Raw genomic sequence first — 16,973 nt, 5'->3', positions numbered from 1 at the left:
TGCTGGATTAATTTCAATAAAAACGAGAGATTTTAAATTCTCGACATGCAAATGATTGTATAACATAGAAAGCGCTGACTGTAAGAGGCAAACTATCAATTCTTTCTACCCTCTATTTCGCACGACCACGTGTTTCCCTGACTCTTTCTGTATCGCGGTACTAACCCATGCAAAAGTGAGAAGGCAGAGAATCATATGTTTTTGACGGTTCATACTTTCTCTGACGTTTTTTGACTTAGTGGCCCATTCGCCCTATTTTCCTTATTCGCCTCTTTCGTCCAATACGTTCTTTCTCATTCTGTTTTCGTCCTCTTCCGTTGATTCGCCGTCATTAAATTGAAAGCAGTTAATTTCCCGGACGAAGGTTTCCCTGGGAAAAATCTAATTTTTTCCAATTAAATCGAAGTGGAGATCGAAAGATTGCCGTAAGACGGATGTAAACAAAAGGCCACGTGCGTTGTGCGGTATTATTTGTTTGTGGCGCGTAAATAAACGTAGAGAGACGTGAATAAATGAGATAAATGTCAGCCGGTTTCGTAGGCTTTGTTTTGACCGCGAATCGTCGGCAGAAGAAACGGGATTTGAACTGTGAAAAGTGTGAAATTTGTGTATAATTTGGTGTCAAATGTGTAGAAGATGTCAAAGCGCAATGTTACGTATGTGAAGCCACAAGACCCGACTTTCCTGCGGAGGTTGAAGGAGCAAATTGGCTACCAAGAAGGACCGAATATTGATACAAAGGTGAGATGTCCTTAGATGACTTTCGCGGAAGTGAGCGGCCGAGGCCAATTGGAATAGCACGTTCCAATGCTAATCTTTCGGTAAACTTCTAGCGCCAGAAGATTGAGGATTTGTCTGGGTCGGACTCGGACTTAGAAGAACATTCGGCGGGAGGGTCCAGGTCAGGTGATCCAGGCGCTTCGAGCGGTCGCAAGTTAGCCGGAGATCGGGAGGACGAGAAGCCACAAGTAGTGGTTTTAGAGGAAGGGGATCTAACAGCTGCGGAAGCAGAGGCGGAGAGGGCTCGAATAGAGAAAGGTAAGCAGTCGACGACAGGCACGGTGTGCAGTGTCAGTGGAGTGAAGTAGTGCGAAGCGCGGGCCGAAGCGGAGTGGCAATGAATGCTGGGTGCAAAGCGTAGAGTCGGATTGCCGCCTGCCTGCCGCGCGCGCCAATCGTGCATCAGTTTAATCGTTGTCCACTTCTTGTGCCTCGTTCGTTCGTCGATTCTTGGTGGGTTTTCTAACCTTCTTTTTCTTGTCTGTCGCTCGTCTCTTATGTGCTCTCGGTCCGTATCCGTAGTCACTTTGTACGTCGTCGGATTCTTTTACGTCGCCCTCGGGAAAGGAAATTTTGTGGATTTTTTCGAAAAAGTGCAGTGCGACCCGAAAAACCCGGCAGTGCAAATGATGTCAAAGATCCTGGCCTCGTTTTAATGAGCGCACCGCAAATCGGCGTGCAAGAGTGAGTTTTCTTAGAGAACGTTTTTTACTATTGTCATTTTCCGGATTTCCCAAAAGTCGAATAAATCCTGTAAAGTTATGCCTTTGTTCCCATTTGTCTGAATCTCCGCGACTGGTGTTGATTAATTCCCTGCCAGGACTGAGCTGCGAGCCAACGATATGGCCCGCAGTCCGCGGAGCACCCCATGAGTGATTTTCCACTGGAGCCCCAAAATGCCTCCGCGTCACCACTACGGGGCGCGCGCCCGCTCGAACATTCACAGCGCGTCACCGAAATAGACGCACGGCTAAAGTTACACGCAAACGCGGTGAAAATCATCATAACTGACGGAAAAGAGGAAAGTCAGTAGAGTCTAGGGCCGAGGGGCGAGTTCGGCATGTGCGGGGCTACCGCCAGGCAAGCGGTCGACGAACGGCGAGCGCAAAACAGAGCGAAGAATAAAGCATGATACAGAGGGCGACGATACGCGAAATGAAAATGAAGAGACGAAGGCAACAACTGGGCAAGGGGGGCAAGACGCCAGGAGGAAGATCTGTTTCCGACAAACGAAAAACACATGAACGGAGAACCGAAAACGGAACGACCGATTACTGAGAATTACATTTTATATAAGTTATGTTCCAGGCATTTAAAATTAAGGAAATTGGGACGTCTTGTGTAACGGTCTAGGCAACCGTTTTATTCCATTTCCGGTTATGTAGCATCGCATCTCAAGTACTGCCAATTTGCCGCCAAAACTTCGCACTATTGCATTTCCTTAGCTGTGTCTAGCATATGGCCCCTCGCGATTATACTTGGCATTCTTTCTTCCAGAGGAACGAGAAAAACCGGCCGACTTAAATCAACGGATCATCTTTAAAGCGAAACATAAACCGACAAAGGATTCAAACAGTGTCCTGGCGAATAGTTCCAACGAGAATCGTGAAAAGGAAGAGAAGAAATCGAAGAAGAGATCCAAGGATACGAAAAAAGTTAGCAAATTATCTTTTAATCAGGACGACGACGAGGAGGGCGAAGATAACTAATAAAGGTCCAGCATCAAGGTCAGTGACTTTTTAGTTACTTTTTTAACGCTGGGTTTTAAGAAGAAAAATTTATGATTGAAGAGGGACTAATAAGTGGCAATTCTATTGGGTAGTTTTCCGAAAAAAGTTTTCTTCCATTCATGCAGCAAAAAAAAAAAAATTGCATACAAATATTAACTAAGAAAGGATGTCTCATATAATAAAGATTTCATGTTTTCTTAAACCCTATTTGAACGTGTTTTCTGAATTGCTGGGTCTTGCAAGTATATTTGTTAAGTTTCAGGATATTTTTCATTTTAAGGTTAATGGGACCTGAGTTCGATTCATATGATACAAACCCGTATCATTTAGAGGCAATACAGCTTCGTAACTTCGGCTCGTTACCTCCTCTCTAGGATGCTACTGGCCTTCTAAAAAATTCAAACATGCTATCGTTTGCAGAAGAAATTTGGCGGTTTGATGGAAGTTCGGTATCTTTCCTTTCAATGCTACCTATAGCTATGTCCTTTCCAGAATTGGATAAGGAGCCACCCCACCCCAGTAACACAAGTTTCATTAAGTCCCGAGACTAACCAATAAAAACACATTTGTTTTGCAAAATTCGACTTTATTCATCAAGATAGTTGCCTTCCATAGCGATACAATCATTCCAGCGTTTTCCTAAATTTTCGATAAAATACTGTGTCTTCAGCTAGGAAATTGGCCTTAGTTGCGGCTATAACTCCACCATTGGAGCTGAATCTTTCCCTGGAGCTTCCTTTTGAGATCTGAGAATAAGTAGAAGTCAGATAGGGTCATATCTGGTGAATATGGTGGATATGGGAGCAATTCGAATCGTAAATCGTGCAATTTCCTTACCGTTTTTATCGACATGTGAATTGCCGCATTATCCTGGTGAAGGAGCGATTCTTGTTCTTTGCCATGTTTAAACGAAAACAATAAAGATAGGGAACTACAACTTTGAGATCGTTGAAAATTTCTCTTATCTAGGGTCGAAAATCACAAACGATAACAGCTATGACGATGAAATCCGCGCACGGTTGTTGGCAGCCAACAGAGCCTATTTCAGCTTATAAAAACTGTTTTGCTCGTCTCACCATCGGGTCAAAGCTCTTACTGTACAAGACTATGATCTTGCCAGTCCTCATGTACTCCTCGGAGACTTGGGTTCTTAGCAAAAAAAATTGCGAATTCTTGGCCGCGTTCGGGAGAAGAATTCTCCGAAAAATTGTTCGTCCCCTACATGAGGATGGACGATTCCGTAGCCTATATAACAACGAAATCTGTGAACGATACCACGACCGTCTGGTTGTGGATAAAATCCACAACAGGTTGCGGTGGGCGGGTCATTTAATCCGTATGGATGAGGATGATTCCGCCCGGAATGTCTATAAGGGCAATATCTATGGTGGAAGAAGAAGACGAGGCAGACCTTGCCTCAGATGGAGCGATGGCGTAGGTCCGGACGCCAGATAGCTTTTAGGTATATCGAATTGGACCTCGGCGCAAAACCGGCATATCTGAAGCTCCTTATTAGGGCAGGCCTAGACCGGATACCGGTTGTTGCGCCGTTGATGATGAGTGTAATGATGAATCCACGTTTCATCCATTGTTGTGTACCGATCGTAAAAAAACTCTTTCTACGTAAACAGTGCTCTAAATTATCAATTCGCTGTTGTTTTGCATCATCGGCAATAGATTGCTTTCGACGGGCACTTTTCTGGGTGACATTTTTTCAATCATTTTTCACCTTGGACATTTTTGAAATTTTCACATGTATCCCTTAAAAGTTGGTTCTACCGAAAAACATGGTAGTATGGTAATCGCGGCATCATGTGTGAGGTAGTCTCGGGACTTATGTTAATATACCAATCGACTAAGCAACTCTTCAGGAGTATTGACAATTTATTACAAAATGACGGCCGTAGGGCCCTACGAACAAAATAAGATTTTTTGAAAATTCTCAACGGCGAGCAGTAGAAGTTGAAATTAGTGTCCATGTTTTTTTTACAGTTGGTATAGTTGAAAAAAAGAGAACTAGGTTTTTTTCGTTATCCTGTAAATATTTTTTTTTTCCTGCATACGATCGTTTCGGAGACCACGTGCCTTCTTCCTCAGTGCTAGTACCTAATTTCACATTCAGATTAGGCACTAGCACTAAGGAGGGAGGCACGTGGTCTCCTGAACGATCGTATGCAGGAAAAAATAAAAATATTTACAGGACAAGGAGCAGTAGAAGTCAATTGAATCACCATCAGAATAGTATTTTTTTTTTCATGAACTGCATAAAAGTGTGCAGGACACAAGATTTTAGATTTTTTTTCGCAAAAATCGGTTCTTAGAAAAAAAATGCGCGCGACGCAAAAATTACTTCAATTTTTTTTTAGAAAAGAATTCTGTTCTTTGCGTTTGAAATTTAAAAACACTATTTTCTTTTTCTTCAGCCTTTGTCCCGTTCACACGCGGGGTCGGCTCGTCGTGATCGGCTTCGCCATTTGGCTCTATCGAATGCCTGATCTGGGTGCTTTCAAATCCCCATCCAGCGTATCAAACCACTGTTGCTTAGGTCTGCCTTTTGGTCGTTTACCATCGACTTCGATGTTCAGACCAATCTTGGCAAGTGAATTCTCGTTTGCACGAATTGCGTGACCATACCATCGAAGACACCTCTCTCGCAACTTTTCCGCGATCGGTGCAACCCCATAACGATCGCGGATATCCGGATGTGATCTAAACGTCTGGCGCCATTAGTCCAACGTAGCATCTTCGTCTCCATTACCGCAAGACGCCGTTCATTGTCTTTTATGGTCGGCCAACACTCAGAACCATAGAGAGCGACTGGACGGACGACATTGCGGTAAATTTTAGATTTGAGACGTCGATCACAAAGGACACCAGTTGTGGAACGCCACTTCATCCAGGTTGCGTTAATGCGTGAAGCAATTTCATAACGCAGTTCTCCATTGGCTGATAGCGTTGATCCAAGGTATTTAAATCGCTCAGTTCTGGGCAGATCACTGCCGCTGACAGTAATTGTGCCTGTTTCATGGGGATCGGTCGTCAAAAATTCAGTTTTGTTTAAATTCAATCTGAGACCGTGTTGCATGAGGCGATCATTCCATTTTTGAACAAGTTGCTCGAGATCATTTTTGCTATCAGATGCTAGGAAAACATCATCTGCATAAAGCAGTGTGTAGGGCGCTGGACGTTGGATATCCCGTGTGACGGTGTCCATAACAAGGACAAAGAGAAGTGGTGAGAGGGCACTTCCTTGATGAACACCAACAGAGACACGAAGCGGTTTTGATACACCCGCCATACTTCGAACTTTACTTTTCGGATCGTGGTAGAGCAATTGAACCCAGCGCACGAGTTCTTCTGGCACGAAGTGTTGTCGTAAAGCATACCAGATGAGTTCGTGTGGTACACGGTCAAACGCTCTCTCTAGATCCAGAAAGGCATTGTAAAGAGGGCGATGCTTCTCACGGTGTTTCTCCATGAGTTAACCGCGCAGCGTGTATTGCGTCAGTAGTTCCGCAGTTCTTTACAAATCCGGCTTGATTCACGGTTATTTCAACGATTTCACGAATACGGTTGTTAAGAATGCGTTCAAAAATCTTCATGGTATGGGAAAGTAACCGGATCGGACGGTAATTTGAACATTCTGCTGGGCTACCTTTCTTTTTCCATATTGGAACAGTGGTACTTTCTTGCCAACCAGATGGTGTTCTTCCTTCCTGAATAACCCGGTTAAAGAATTCACTGAGCCACAGTGTTGGGTCCCAGCTCTTCGCTTTCCAGAGCTCAGATGCGATGTCGTCAGGTCCTGTTGCTTTCCCCGATTTCATTTGTTTTATTGCCTCCTCGACTTCAGTTGCGCTGACTGGTGGAACTGCTCCAAATGTCGGCAATGATTGTGGAAGTGGAGGATGAGCAAATTCTTGTTGAAATCTGCTCGAAGTATTCTCGCGATCTATCCGTTGCGGCTCGACGGTTGGTAACCAAATTACCGTTCTTGTCATTAACACAACAGAAGTGTTCGATATCCTGTGTGCGTTTATCACGGCTTTTAGCAAGTCGATACAGATCTTTCTCGCCATCCCGAGTGTTCAGTTTATCGTAAAGATTTTTGAAATGGTTCGCGCGGGTTTAACCGCTTTCTTTGCTTCCCGGTTGGCATTCTTATAAATTTGCCAATTAGCAGGCGTTTTATCGTCGAGAAATTTGTGGTAAAGGCGTTTTTTTTTCACGGACCTTCATTTCAACATCATCATTCCAAAGCCAAGTATCTCGGTTGATGTACCGCTTACCCGGCTTGGTGATCCCGAGGGTTGCAGAGGCCGCTTTGTGGATCGTGTCTTTCATTTGGTTCCATGATTCTTCCACATTCGTAATGGTTGGCAATCGTATGAGTGAGACCGTTTCTTCTTTCTTCTCACCAAATCGCCACCATTTAATGCGCGGCGGGCCAGTGCGTTCCTCACGCTGCTTAATTCGCAGGACGGCAATCAACGGCCGATGTTGAGGTGCGATGGTCTCATAGGGAACGACTTTGCAATCAGTGACAGTGGTAAAATGTTGGCGTCTTATGAGAATATAGTCGAGTTGCGTTTTATTGTTCCCACTATAAAATGTGGGAAGATGAGACAATCGTTTGATGAACCATGTATTCATAAGTACAAGGTCATGGGTGTTCGCAAAATCGATTATACGCTCGCCACCTTCATTGCGCGCTCCGAACCCCTTTCCTCCATGGCACCTGTTACCGTCTGCCTTTTCACCCACATGACCATTAAGGTCGCCGGCAATGATTATGTAATCGTCAGCAGGCACGTGACAAGTCTTTTCATCGAGAAGTTGCCAGAAGGCATCTTTCTCGGCATCAGGTCGACCTGTCTGTGGTGCATACGCGGTGAAGAAGTGAATAGTGCGATCAGCTGATATAATGGTGAGCTTCATCAGCCGATCATCAAATCGTTCGACTTCTTTAATGGCATCACGGAAACCCTCTGAGATGGCAATGCCAACACCATATTGAGTGTGTGGGTTACCAAAATAGAGAAGTTTGTAGCCATTTTTACCGCGTTCGCGTTCAATGTCGCAGCTTTTGGCACCAGATCATCGGATTTCTTGCAGAGCGCAGATGTCAATGCACCTTTTCCGAAGGGCTCTTGCGAGTCCCTCCGTCTTTCCAGTTAGGGTACCAACATTTAGCGTGCAGACACGTATTTGTTTTGTTCGTTGTGTGCGGACTAACTTGCTTACGTCCTGACGCCGTCCATGCGTCAAGAACCCTTGCCCATTTCTCGACAGGACCGGGGCCCGTCCTGCCGCGTCGACTGAGGTGGACGCCCTAGCATTTTTCCGAGGCTTGTGACTCAATCCGATCATCATGTTTGTAACGACATTGCATGCATTTTCTTGGTCGACCTGTCGCGGGGCCTGTCACCAAGAGAGATCAGGTAGGATTTAGCATAGTAGAATAACTCCAACTATACTCTATTTATCTCTTTCCCTGATCTCAGCATTTTATTTTTTTTTACTGAGGATAGTACAGAGTACGTTGCCTCAAACCCTCCTCCTTTACCTGGGCTTGGGACCAGCATACTATGTTAATGGCATGGCGGAGTTAATTTAAAAACACTATAACTTTTCCAAATCATAATAATATGATTCATTTTTTTTAAACTTCACTCTGCCACTCCAGCTCTTACAGTTCTGCTGTAACGTTGCGCCAAGTGTCTTTGCCATATTGAAAACTATGTGTTTTGTGGCTTAAATGCGGCTTTCTTCTTAGGAGTTACTCCAGAGAAACTAATTTTAAAAATACATCAAAGTTTGGAATAAAAAAAGTTTGTTTTTTTCCTTATTCGCTGACATTTTTATTTTTGCAAATACCGATATTTCGGGACTACAAATGCTAACAAATCTGCTCATCAGTGGGTTTATTAGCTATAATCATACTAATCTATACTATATCGTATACTATTCTAATTATGGCTAAATTGGGTTTTAAAGAGTTATATCTAGATCCTGTAAATGACGAAATATTTAATTACATTTTAAAGACTTATTTGTCTACCCTAAAAGGAGAAGAGGTTTTTCTAATTAGTCTGTTTAAAAAGTTTTTTAAATAATGGTGGATAGCAAGTGCCTAGGTCTGAATACAACCTAGTGTCTACCGGCTGTTTGCTAATAAATAAGCTTTGCTAGGCGTCCAGCTGGTTAATTTTTCTTAAATGTTTTAATACTTTCAAATTCTCGGCGTTTATTTTATGGCCGTATTCCACGATATGTTTAGCCACCATAGATTTTGTAGGTTTTTGGGAGTACTTGACAGCCATCTCTGCCTCCTTCGTATCCTCCCTAAATCTAGTAGTTGTCAGCCTTCTCGTTTGTCCGATATATACCTTCGGACAATCTGAGCAAGCGATTTTATATATACCGCTCATCTCCTCTACCGTTTTTTGGTCCTTTTCTTTAGCCAGCTGGGATTTCAGCTGGTAGATACGACTTGATCCTACCAGTTGCATGTCGAACCTTTTCAATCTCCGTTTTATATACTTGGACAGATTTGAGAAGGTGACACTTGATCTTTTTAGTGTGGTAGAGGTCGATTGTTGGGTGTACAGTATAGTGAGATTACTACGTTCTAACCTTCGTGCGTGTCTCCTGGTCATCGTGTCTATGGTGGGGCTGATGTACCCATTCTTCGTTGCAGTATCCATAATGTAGAATTTTTCGCTCTGGTTGTCTTCCTCTGTGAGTGGCACTGTTAGAAGGCGGTGGATCGTCGTACCATAAGCTTCCATTTTATGCCGGAACGAAGTAACCGGGATTGTACGCTGGGTACTGGTGGGTTTCCTGAAAATAGAAGAAAAAATTTGCAAAAATAAAAATATCAACACTAGCGAATAAAAAAAACAAGTTTTTTTTTTATATAATTTCAAATAATTAATTGCTGGAAACACCGCATAATTACACTCAGACATCTAAGTTGTTTTTTACAACATTGATTCTAAAACTAGGAAGGTTTTAGCGCATTTTAAGCCAATAAAAAAAAGTGAAGAAAAAAATCTAAACAGATATAACCCTTTATGTGTACTGTCCAAGCATCACTATAAAATTCGAATACCAAAAATTGATAGACTAGAAGCTTTCTCCAAACTGCAATTTTTATTTTTCAATGTAGATATATATTTCGGGAGCAACTTTTACCCCCTTCATCAGTACAAAGCTACTACTACTACTATTTAATAGGTTTGTACTGATGAAGGGGGTAAGTTGCTCCCGAAATATATATCTACATTGAAAAATAAAAATTGTAATTTGGAGGAAGCTACTGGTCTATCAATTTTAGGCTAAACTACAAATAGCAGACGATATCTAATCTCTATTCGAATACCAATGATCAAATGTGAGCTTGCCAATATTGCCTAGAATTGGTAGAAAAAGAAAGTTTCATGTACAAGCCATTTGCAAAATGTTTATTCTATCGTCTAATATTTAGGTTTTGGTAGATACTGGGAAAATTCATTTTTGTGGCCCAAAATTAAGCGCGGACAAGTTACAAAAGTAATTGAACATTAAATTCGAAAAAACAAATAAATATTTATCGTGTCTAACAAACCTAGTTGTTGTGTGTGTATGGTGGGAGAGAAGCTACAGCTTCTGAGCACTCAGGCCGTGTTAGCCCATTGTACTCGCCACCCCCGTCTAACGGAATATTCCGGATTCGTTAATATATCGCAGGCGTTCCGTTAGTGGATGTGATGCTACCCGTCGTAATTGGAGAACATCGGCATCAAAGATCTGATGCCTGATGCGTCCATAGGCGGGGCATTCACATAGGAAATGTCCGTGGATTCTCCTTCCTCATTACAGGAGGGACACGTATCATGTTGAGTAATTGCTATTCTGAACATATGCCCAGCTAGTGAATTATGGCCTGTCAGAATGCCCACAATACACCTGCAAGTCCTCCTGCTTTTCGACAGGATAAACTTTGCGGTAAGTATGTTCGGTTCTGGCAGGAAAAGTTTGGTGTGTCGAGCAGCATTTAGGCTCTGCCACCTGTCATTATGGGAAGCTTGTTCCCAGTTTTTGAAAACAGACTTAGCCAATGCTACTGATACTCCAATTGATAGCTCCGGTCCCGGCATAGGGGAGATTGACCCTTCTTTCGCTAAAGCGTCCGAGATTTCATTTCCCTCTACGCCACAGTGACCAGGTACCCAGAGTAGTTCCACCGTATTGGATCTAGACATAGAGTTCAAACGGTTTCTGCATTCCTGAACGATTTTCGAGGTGATCAAAGGACTGCTCAATGCCCTCAAGGCAGCTTGGCTATCATTGCAGATTGCGATGCGCCCGCCCTTCAACCGCTCGTCAATTATCCAGTTTGCCGCCCTTAGGATCGCATAAACTTCGGCTTGAAAAACCATTGCATATTGTCCCAAAGGAAAAGCCCACTTCTCGTTTTTATTCGAGAGGTAGACTCCGGCTCCAGAACCCTCTTCTGTTTTTGAGCCATCGGTATAGAAGACTTCCGTATATCCCGCCACGCATTCCTCTGGGTCTTCTCAGTCCTCTCTACGCTTCAGGGTAACGAGAATGGGAAGCCATTGTAAGAACTGGATTCAGTCCTCCCAGTAACTCTTCCAATGCTCTGTGTCCTCACATCCGTTTTTCCCCATAGATCTAATCGAATTAGTCTATGAGCTGCTCTCATTGCAGTGCTTTGAATAAATATATCCAGGGGCTGCAAATTGAGTAGTGCATTCAGAGCTGCGCCGGATGTCGTGCTCATGGCACCAGTGATACCCAGACACACAGTTCTTTGCAGTGCGGCTAGTTTACGGTGAAAACCTTTTTGTCTCACCTTAACCCACCACACTACGGATGCATATACGAACATCGGCCTAATGATGGCAACGTATATCCACATTACCACATGAGGCCTGAGTCCCCATGTCGAGGCAAAGGTCCGCCCGCACAGCCCATAAGCTGTGAGAGCTCGTTTCATTTTTACTTTTACATGCTTGTTCCAAAGAAGTGTTTATCTAGAGTGACTCCTAGATATTTCACTTCTTCGGAGAGTTGAAGGGTAGTACCCCTCATCTCAGGGAGGCAAAGTCCATCCAGTTTTCTCCTTTTGTATCATGGTGTTTTTATTTGGATTAACTGACAGACCGTGTCGTGAGTATACTCCACAGAAGTGGCGAAAGCACACCTCCTTGGGGCAGCCCTTCGTTGCTTCTGCAGTCAGGTAGCGATCGACACCCACCTCAGCGCACAGCAATCTCTGCGTTAGCATAGCATGGATCCACTTAATGCATCATCAACACCATGCGCCCTGGCGGCATCACAAAGTTTTTTGAAAAGATGCACAGTCAAATGCCCCTTCAATATACTCCCCACGAACACCCCCATCGCGTACTCACCATTCAAAGTTGCATCCTCTATCTTTGTGACCAAGGAATGAATAGCAGAACCTACTTGTTGGTACAGTTTCTAGGGTCCCGTTGATGTTTGTGACATTCTGTCGTGTTGCAAATCTGATCACTTACTTACTGGATAGATCGAATTATTTCACATTCCGCAAACATTCGGAAGAACTTTTCTACAGGTTCTACAAAATTGTTATAATTTTGTTTTGCAAGTTTTTTTTCCATTTTTTAAGGTTTTGTGTGAAACGAAACCTTATTAGAATCCATACGATGTCTGTCTGTCTGTTTGTCCGTCAAACTCGATTTATTCAGAAACGGCACGACCGATTGCCCTGAATTTGGTGGGTGGGTTTTCTCTTATACTGATCCCGAATTTTGTGCTTTTAGGATGGACTTAAGGGTGGCTTTTGAATATTTTTTTTTAAATATGATAACAAACCATTATTAACTTTATTTGAGTAAATATAGGAACGGGGTGTATTTTGAGGCCTAGATTACGTATAGATGTACCATTGTGGTTTTTTTCAGATTTTTCGGTTGGATGGGTTCTGAAAACGAAACTTGCTTCGCTTTTTGGGGCTCCCATTTTGAGCGCTCACTCGCTTATGACCTTTCATTTGATATCGCAAACATTAGGTTCATTAAGAGAAAAACATTTCTACATCTCCCCTTTTTATGAAATGCCCTTTTCAACTTATCGCAAATTTCTAGGTCTCACAGTTCCCATATGTCCGTCTGAATTGGTGTAGCCCCTTTGGAAAAAAGATAGTAAATCGATTTTAATAAGGTTTTTGCTTATACAATACTTTAAAAACGGGTTAAAAAGAACAATGCTTTTTTTTTATCTGAAAATAGGGAGTGATCGATCTTTGAACAAAGGGAAATAAGAGAAAGTCAACTGTTCAGTGTAATCCTTACCTACTCCCATTATTTCTGGGAAGGAATGGGAATTTCTAATATTCACTGTATTCAGGAAAGCTTGTCTCTTCATTACAATTTGCCCTTATTTCCGATGTTCCCGCAGTTAAGAATGTTGACTGAGATTAGCATTTTCCTTTGATACCAATGCATTGCTGTGTCTTTTATTTGACGGTTTGTTCTAAGGAATCGTAAATATTACCCAGTCCAGGGACTTGCTAGGAAACTTAAACAAGTTGGAATACCGACAATCAGTCTAGCCGCTTTCGAATAAATCGGGTGTGACAGACGGACAGACAGATATCGACTCGATTCTAATAAGGTTTTATGTTTATACGAATCCTTAAAAATGAATGAATCCAGTATTCAAGCTAGTTTAAATAGCAATTTCAGACTCAAAACATTTTTAGAGTAAATCAATGCTAATTAAATAATAATAATCGTTGGTGCGACAATCCAATTGGATCTAGGTCTTGAAGCATGTTTAAACATTTTATTTAAGGCCGTACCGATATACTACAGTGTAGGAGGCAATGTGGTCAGTATTGCGTTCGCTCGTGATTATAACCCTGAGTTCAGTCAAGTACTCACAGCTAGTATGCGACATCCAGTCACGATGCAAACCATCACTAACATCCTCCTTATCAATTAGTCTATTGGTATTTAATTTTTGAGCCGGAATATTATCACTTCAATCGAAGTTCGTTTACGAAAGATGAAAATTATCGCTATTTACTTTATCGTTTGCTGCGCATGTTAACTATTCTATTGTTCATAGCTATTATGTTCTGTATGCCGATTTAAGCAAAGTACGTTGACATTGATTTCTTGTTGAATATTATTTATTTTGGATTTTGTTTGTAGTTTTGATATCTCGCCTGGAATTTCATTTTATTTCGTAAAGTCGAATTTTTCATAGTAAATCACGTTTTTTCTTTTCAACTCTTTTTCATTACTCATTTCAATCAAGGTTTTCCCTTGATTCACACGGACCTCTTGGTTGCGCACTAGAAATCAAGATAAGCTTTCCCTCAATTGATACAGTTCTACATCAAATAGATGAAAACTTAAACCTGTTTTTCCCTGGTCAGCGGTTTTGCGTTGAATAGCGCTAGCATGAAATGTTTCTAATAATTGAAAAATGAGTTATGAATGTCTGGTTATTGTCTGTCTGCCTTCCACAAGCACTTAAAGGGGGGCTTAAACCTTCCGCTGATAGACTGACATATCCTAGAAGATTACGATTCAGACCCACGTATATCCGAGAAAACTGCCTCCAACTTCGCAGAGACTATATTTGATTTGTAGATAAAAGGTACGGTGTTGTAATTTTACAGCACATTGTCGTTCTTCACGTAGTCTGTTGGGAGTACCTCAATATCGCTTCGTAGCAGGTTCAACGTGTTGCTATGGAGCCCCACAACTGTACACAATATATTAGGGGTACCCATAAGTAATCCATTATTTTTAAGTAAGATATTAAAAATTTATTAAAACTTTAATATTTTTATTTCTTAATCAATTATATAATCTCCATCATTATCAATGGATCTGAGTTCAGTCTCGTCAATAAAGATGTGCAAATTGTTCGTCGCTGGTCCTTATTGCTATCGCTTAATTCATGTGAAGTCCAAACACCTTGTCTACACTTTTTGCCGATTTGATGTAAGTGTCTTTGTACGGTTGACCAGGTTGATTGTAGGCTTCTCGATAATTCCTGTATGCTCAATCTCGGATCTGCTTCCACTAGCGACTTCAGCGCGTCTTCGTCGAGCTGTACGGGTCGGCCACTTCGCGGCATATCATTAAGGTCATAATCACCTGCGGCAAATTTTCTATACCAACTTTGACACTTGTTAACTTCCAACACTTCGCCATACGTATCGCAAATTTTTCTAGTCGCAGCAGCTGCGTTCAAACCAGCGTGAAAATGAAACAACATGCAATGCCGTATATGGTCCTCTGATGGTACAAATGCCGCCATTTTGTCAAAACAAGTTTAATCTTGCTATGCACTTAGTTACACGTTACTCACTACCTGCTCTACTTAAGTTCACTGTAAATTAGATGTTATCACTTTCGCTGTTAGTACACGACTGATGACAAATTACTCATCCTCAAATAATTAATTGAAATAATAAAACTTGTTGTTTCTTTTTCGTTGGTGTGGGTATTTATTCTTGCAAATACCGATATTTCGGGAACCACTTGTTCCCTTCATCAGTGCAAACAAGTTTTCTCAAGTTTTCAAATAATTGATGACTTATGGGTACCCCTAATATTATATTTGATGTGATGATATTGATAGACTGACACTAAGATACCTTATTCGCTCAGCTAGAGGTCAGGATTTAGGAATGTGCGTTCAATTAGACTTCGTAAAAAATAGATTTACCTTTGAGGTAGCTAAGGCGTGCTAAGATTTGTGAAGTGGCTATCTTATCGTTCTTAAAAGGATGGCTGCAAAGGAGATAAGACTGACCTGACGTCCATTGCGGACTCAATCTCACGTCTGCTCCTTTTCGGTATGAAGGTCATTTAAGCGTGCCCCATATGTTGCACGTTGTTCGTATAGTATTATTGGTGTTATGCCACCTGGGCCAGGTGACTTTATGCCAAGGAGCTGCTTATAACTCAACTGATTCTGTTCTTCGTGAATATCTGTCCAATGTTCTCAGACGACTGGGACTGCTTAACCTTCAAGCAGGATTGTAATTCACATCTCTTCTCGCGCCGAAGATCCTATTTTTGAAAAAAAGGATAGATTCCTGTGATCTTTCGATAGAATTTTACTAAATCTTCCATAAGTTGTTTGAGTTGGTTTCCATTGCATACAGGGAGCCGTCAATCTGGGCACGGACACAGCATCTGTACGTTTCCACCGCTGGTGGTTTGTTTAATTTTCGCCGGGTAAAAGAACGAAGTCGATTTTCCCTGTTATTTTTCAGGTGCCCAAGTTGTTCGTTGTTGGTTTTTCGGTTATTTATAAACTTGTTTTATATTGTCTTCAGACATTGCTCGTGCTATAATATTTTATCACGGGTCTAGGGTTTTTTCGCGTGGGCCTTTGATTTTTAATTCTAGGCAGTTTTTTGTTTACCTTGAAATGGTCGCATCAGTGGGATCGACACTCTTTGATTCGGGTTCTCATTCGCACCATTTAATTTCTTTTGCAATTTAGTGGATGTCGCCAGACCAATTTTATATATTTTGCCACACATTTCTGATAAGTGGAATTCGTGCAGCGGAAGTTCAGTTAGCATTTGGTCCGCAAATGTATTATACTAGCAGTAAATTGTGTCTCTCTCAGCTGAAGTGAGAATTATAACATAATGTTTGCCGAATTGTCGATTTCAGCGTATTTGTTTTTCGTTCTGACAAAGGGCTCGATCGTGCCGATTTCACTATACTTGAGTTCTTCGGGCAAGCAAGGATAGATTAAAAACTTGATACTATGGACTTGCGATTTCGTCCAGTGCAGAGGCAACTCATTAAACGCCACTTTCTCACCTTTACCTTGAGAGCAGCGTATGGTCTATGAATTACATGCCGGGCAAAAGCCCCTTAAAACAATTCAGGCCAAAGCTAATCTGCACTTCGTTTAAGGATTGAGAGAGTCCTAAGTCCGCTATCCATTTGATAGCGAACCGGACTAGTAGGGAACTACTTACTGTTTGTAGTCCATGGATCCTTTAGTTTTGGGTGAGCACCCAATTTGCATATGCATATGCATGTCTTGTGATTTCGTCCAAAGCAAAGGCAACTCACCAGATGCTGCCTCACCTCTGCCCTGGGAGCAGCGTGACCGAAGTGGCTGCAAGATGGTGTTCGCTCCCTTATGTCGCGCTGCTGAAGAAGCACGTTCTCATTGAAAGTTGAGACTCTATAAGTACCTTTTACTCCATAAAGGAGTGAATATGAGAAATATAAAATACAATTCGTCGGAACGAGTTGCATCAAAGAGTCAGTACTCCTCTGGTGCAAACGACGGTGGCTTCTTAGATGAATTCAGACTTCTTTCAGAAACTTATTTTATATTTTTGTGAATCAAAAAACTTGTATTGGAGGCTTCATTCAGTAATCCGGAAATTTTCAGTAAGCTGTTTGCCTAGAATTG

General features: G+C 42.0%; 1 protein-coding gene across 6 annotated transcripts in view; it reads left to right on the top strand.

Moving 5' to 3' along the window:
* Positions 1–212: 212 nt before the first annotated feature.
* Positions 213–16,973, top strand: part of LOC119647416 (uncharacterized protein KIAA1143 homolog) — a 64,746-nt gene continuing 47,985 nt past the window's right edge. For 3 of the 6 annotated variants that reach the window (XR_005248867.1, XR_005248866.1, XM_038048303.1), the window contains exons 1-3: positions 213–741; positions 834–1,038; positions 2,278–2,507. Coding sequence is in view for 2 of the 6 variants with exons in the window: in XM_038048303.1 (XP_037904231.1) it covers positions 637–741; positions 834–1,038; positions 2,278–2,489 (522 nt within the window). In the remaining 4 variants the exon portion in view is untranslated. Of the gene's footprint in view, positions 742–833; positions 1,039–1,077; positions 1,465–2,277; positions 2,508–16,973 lie in introns of those variants that run through there. The other 3 variants (XM_038048302.1, XM_038048298.1, XM_038048301.1) reach the window with 3 other exon arrangements.

This window comes from Hermetia illucens, chromosome 2 (assembly GCF_905115235.1).
Source record: "Hermetia illucens chromosome 2, iHerIll2.2.curated.20191125, whole genome shotgun sequence".
NCBI lineage: Eukaryota > Metazoa > Arthropoda > Insecta > Diptera > Stratiomyidae > Hermetia > Hermetia illucens.
Note: the sequence above shows the minus strand (reverse complement) of the source record. Positions and strands in the feature narration are given on the sequence as shown.